The 4,987-nt window shown below is 47.2% G+C and overlaps 1 protein-coding gene across 1 annotated transcript; it reads right to left on the reverse strand.

Moving 5' to 3' along the window:
- Positions 1-2,428: 2,428 nt before the first annotated feature.
- On the reverse strand, positions 2,429-3,964 carry LOC115327692 (putative nuclease HARBI1; the record flags this gene model as incomplete). The annotated part of the gene is made up of 4 exons (XM_042288240.1): positions 2,429-2,436; positions 3,060-3,201; positions 3,559-3,671; positions 3,895-3,964. Coding segments are annotated over 4 exons (333 nt in total), but the record flags the coding sequence as incomplete, so codon positions are not given.
- Positions 3,965-4,987: the final 1,023 nt, after the last annotated feature.

Consider the following 4,987-nt stretch of genomic DNA (forward strand, 5'->3'; position numbering starts at 1 on the left):
TGTTACTTGATTCACCGGGTCGAAGAGGAGCTTGAGCGGGTGGACTCTACACCCTCTTCATGTTTTGCTGCAGGCGAAAGCACAATTTTATCCAGCACAGAAAGAAAAAAGAAAATATTTTCTTGGTGTGCTGCTGACAAAAGAAACAAAATAATGGTCCTTGGTGTGCCACTAACAACAAGCAGACAGGTCTTCACAATTCTTATATTTACATAAATTGTCATATTTAAACAGAATGACACAACACAAACGATTGATCGAGCAAGTATGAACTAAACATCAGAAAATACACTTAAAAACTACAGGGTTAGGTTAATACAAAGATTGTACCAGTAGCCACAAGCAATGCCAACACAGCTAAAAATAACAATACGCAGGAACTACACTACGTACATCACAATAACTCTATGCACTTGTATGCTTAGAACACTAGGAGTGTTTTTTGAAAAAAAAAAGCATAATGTACTATCGGGGAAAAATGAAATGCGAACAGAGGAGCGCGTGGCTCGCGGTACAGGCTGCGCCGCCTGGAAGTGAGCCTAGGAGCGAGAGTGCGTGGCCTACTTCGATGTGTTCATGCCGCTCGATTGGCGCTCCCCCAGCTTCGGCAGCGCGCCTCTCAGTGCGCTGAAAGCTGTCACCGCTATTTTTGCCTGCTCGGCGAGTGCGGCGAGATTCTTTGCACCGCACGCGCTGAGCCAGCAAAGATAGCGCTGATAGCTTTCAGCGCACTAAGAGACGCACTGCTGAAGCTTGAGAGCGCAGAGGGAGGGGCGTGAACACGTCGTAGTAGGCCACGCACCCTCGCTCCTAGGCTCACTTCCAGGCGGCGCAGCCTGTACCGTGAGCCACGCGCTCCTCTGTTCGCATTTCATTTTTCCCCGATAGTACATTGCACAATAGTGCCTCTTTGTACAAAGGATGCACTGAATCTTACAAAAATCACGTAGCCATAAACTTACAAAACAGTATATCATTATGGCATATTTGCAGAATACATTTGTTTCACAAATTTCAATTGATTTCTTGCATTGTACATCTCTTTTCAGGCTGCAGAGGTGCAGGCCTCAGCGCTAAGCAGACTGGTGGATTTTTTCGTCAATAAGCAAGGCCAAACGTAATAAAAAAATTGCAAAATAAAAAACAATGTTCGTTTCCCTTAATAGAATTCAGAAACGAACCATTAAAGTTAATTAATTTTTCATGAGATAAAAAGAAAAAGTCAAATTTGGGAGTTCTATGTGCCAAACCAACGGGCATCTGGCATACCCCAGCAGAGTGAAGTACGGTGAAACAGGTGTCGTGGTGCAACTGCAAAGTACTCTTTCCCGTCTCTTAAATCGTTTGAAGGAATTAAACATAAAAATTGTCTATATTAAACAAATATTTGCTTTCATTTTTTGTTGAGCCTTCAAAGTTTGTGTAGATGCATAACGTATGGTCCTTTTCATTGTTTTTTTTTTCATAGGAATAATTACATATACTATTTCTTTTTGTTTGTTAATTGTTTTCTGTGCTTTGTTTATGCTGCTGCTGAGGGGAGATGGTGACCTGTCAAGCAACTGTTCTGTTGCTGTTTTTCTCTGTTTTCTCTCTCCAAATGAACAAAGATAAAGAATTTTGATTTGACTTGAACTTTCAAGTTTGGTGTGGTGTCTGTACAGTCTGCACTCCCAGCGGTGCAGGGGGTGCCCGCTGTCCACGAGGTGCTCGCTGTCGACGAGTTGTCCGCTGTTGGCGAGGTGCCTGCTGTTGACGAGGGGCCCTTGGTGTCTGTTGTTGGCGGGAGGTCGATAACCTCCTGCGAGCCCCACTTGTAGCCAGCTGTCGTATTTTTCCCTGGCGGATAACCATGCCCCGGTCGTGAAGATTACCTGCCAAGGCGTCATCAGAATCCGTGTCACTTGAGCTGCTAGACTCGGCTACTGGGACAGCAGGGACCGGCTCCGGCTCGGGGACTGGCTCAGGCACATTAATGTAGAGGCACACGTTGTGGAGGATCGCACAGGCCGTTGTAATGTTGCAAGACCTGATGGGGTCATACTGCAAGGTTCTATACCTTTGCAGGCATCGAAAGCGGTTCTTAAGCATGCCTATACAACGTTCTACAACTGATCTTGTAGATCGGGGTGCCCGGTTGAAGCGGGCTTCGTCGGTTGCCGCTGCATGGTTGCCTGGCACTGGGGTCATGAGCCATGGCTCAAGTGGATATCCACTGTCCCCTGCATTAAATTGGCGACAGTGGTTTGTTATTTCAGATTCTGGTGTAAATTGATATCACTTTCAAATACAAATTTGTTGGTACCTTTGTCCTGCTACATGCATTTATCACACATTTAAATCCTTTGTTCAGTGCATCGGGCAAGGAAAGGGATCAATTTGTCAAGTCACAAAAGTACCTGCACCTCTTGTGCAGTATACTGTATTTCTAAGTACCTGTAAGCAAATTCCTTTCAAGGATTAGCCTTCTTGGAGGGCGGAGCTTCAAGTAGCAGGCTAACGTAGGAAATTATTTTCATAATACAAGCACCATGAGTTGAGTAGTGCAGACCTTGTATGTTAATTGCACTGGCGCTTTGACATTTTGCCAGCTATCTGACATGGTGAGTTTTGCTTGGCAGCAACTTCAAAAATTTCTACATTATTTGCAGTTTGAAAATATGATGGGTTGCCTCATTTAGCTGGGACAACTTGGTATCATCCTTTTCAAAAAGCCACAATGTTGAACGAACATGCAGTGACAAGTAAGCATGACTGAGTTGGGAACGTCTTGATGTCTCCCAGATAAATATTTGCACTGTCGAGTGTCCGTATTATGCAACTGTATGGTTTGGAGAGCCTCCCAAACTGGACATTGGCTCAGAGGTACAGCCTATAGGAACAGCGGACGAGCCTCATGGAGACATAACTGCAATATTAGCATGCCAGATCGAATCAACACAGCATTACACAGGAGTCCACCTCATCAGAAACGTTTGAGTCACGTCATTGTCACCAACTGATGTCACACAGGGACACTAAATACGGTTAAGGGCTCGTATATGCATTCCAAGCCTCACCAAGTAGGCACTCATTTTCTCGCACGGCGTGTCCTTGCAGGAATGCCTCCCTCAGGAAGGACATTCGCCAGACAAATGAATCGTGGACAGAGCCAGGGAAGGTGGCATCGATGCTCTGAATGCAGAGGTCAGCATCGCAAACCTGGAAAAGTGTAGAGCGGAAATGTAGAAACCATTTTCTTTGCAATATGCTTTCGAACTATCTGCAGGGACTCCTGCCACAAACCAAAACACATGTTTGTGTTACTTAAGACTTGACGACATATGCAGCCACCAGCTGGTCGTGAACACCAGTATATTACTCACTCGTATTAATCGTAACGAATACTGACATGTCTCCATGCTGATTGAGTTGCTGCTACAAATATAGCTCCAAGCCACGAACGTGCTGGGGTCATAGACCCTAGTATATTCAGGACTTACATTGATCGCAGCAGGTACTGACATGTCTCTGTATCGATTAAGTTACATGCCGATTAGAGGAACTCGGTATACTCACAATCATTGCGTTCAGCGCATAGTAGTTTTTCCTGCACCAGTAGGCAGCCTTGGTAAACCGCGGGTCGTTCTCAGACGGGCCCTTGATGGCGATCTGGGTGCCGTCCACGCATCCTGTGACATGATAAGGTTATTAGATCCAGCTTTAGGCAAATCTACTGTTCACAAAAAGAAAGTTCAATGGCGCGACGGGAGCGGCGCAAAAAGAACTCCTGTCCCGAGCACGTCGCGAGCACTCCGCGAGCAGTCATCCTTCGACGATCGCTCGGGAATGCACGCGTATCTGTTCCTTAAAGCTCTCGGACACGTTGGATGAACAAAATCGCTCAATACGTACCGACAACACCGCTGATTTTGGCGACTCTCCAGTAGCCCTCCTTCGCTCTCGCTTTCTCATCCTCCGTTGTCGGGAAGCGAATCCAGCGATCCGCCAGGCGCTCGACGATCGCAGTCGTGACGGCGTGGAGTGCACGAGACACGGTACTTTGGTGTACCGCCAAGTGCTCGTCAGTAGCCACCGTCCCTTGAAACCCGCCGGCCGCGTAGAAACGCAGGGCGCACAGCACCTGCTGCTCCACGGTGATCACTCGAACGGTCGTGCGGTCCGGTTGCAGGTCGGGGCGGAGCTGCTCGCACAGCCACCTCGTCGCTCCCTTCGTCAGTCGGTAGTTCGCTACAAACCTATCCTCCGAAAGGAGAAAGGCGTCGCGGTGCTCCCGAAACACTCGGTCGGCGCGCTGGGAGACCAGCAGCGCACAACAAAGTTCCGCCATCTTTACCGATAAACTTCGCAACTTCGAGCTCCCAAACTCTCGAAGTTTTCTTTACAGAAACAACTTCATCGTGACGACATTCTGACGTCACGGCAAACTTCACAATTTTGACGAGCATGCACCAAACTTTACCGCCAGAACTTTACTCTGACGTCAGGGCTCGTCCCCAGGAGCAGCAGCCAATGGGCGACTGATGAAGTTTTCTTTACAATGAAGTTTGCGCCACCAGCATAGACAGACAGGTCGGCCGCCCGCCGAAGAATTTCAACCTCTAACGGCGTCAGGTCCTCGAGCGTAGAGAACTCCGCCATGATCGAAGCTCGAATGACAAAGAAGTTCGGCTGGTGCGGCTACCTCAGAATCACTGTGCGACGGAACGTCGTCCAACACCATTGGCCCGAGATTGTTTTGATATGTGAGCGGTGACCAATGAGAGTGATTTCGTTTTTGGGTGGATCTGAGGTTTGGCGGCCTTCAGTTATATTTTTATTAAAAAAATAATCACCGTATGATTATATTTGTTTGGTTTTTAGGGATACTTAGGGTGTCTAGATTCAGTTGTCATTATCAAAACACGAACTCAAAAACCACTTGAGTGCCCCTTTAATTTAGGGTGTGATTCCGCTGTACACCTTTTCATTACGGTGTTGTGACTGC

The sequence above is a fragment of the Ixodes scapularis genome, unplaced genomic scaffold (genome assembly GCF_016920785.2).
Source record: "Ixodes scapularis isolate PalLabHiFi unplaced genomic scaffold, ASM1692078v2 ptg001299l_1__unscaffolded, whole genome shotgun sequence".
Lineage (NCBI taxonomy): Eukaryota > Metazoa > Arthropoda > Arachnida > Ixodida > Ixodidae > Ixodes > Ixodes scapularis.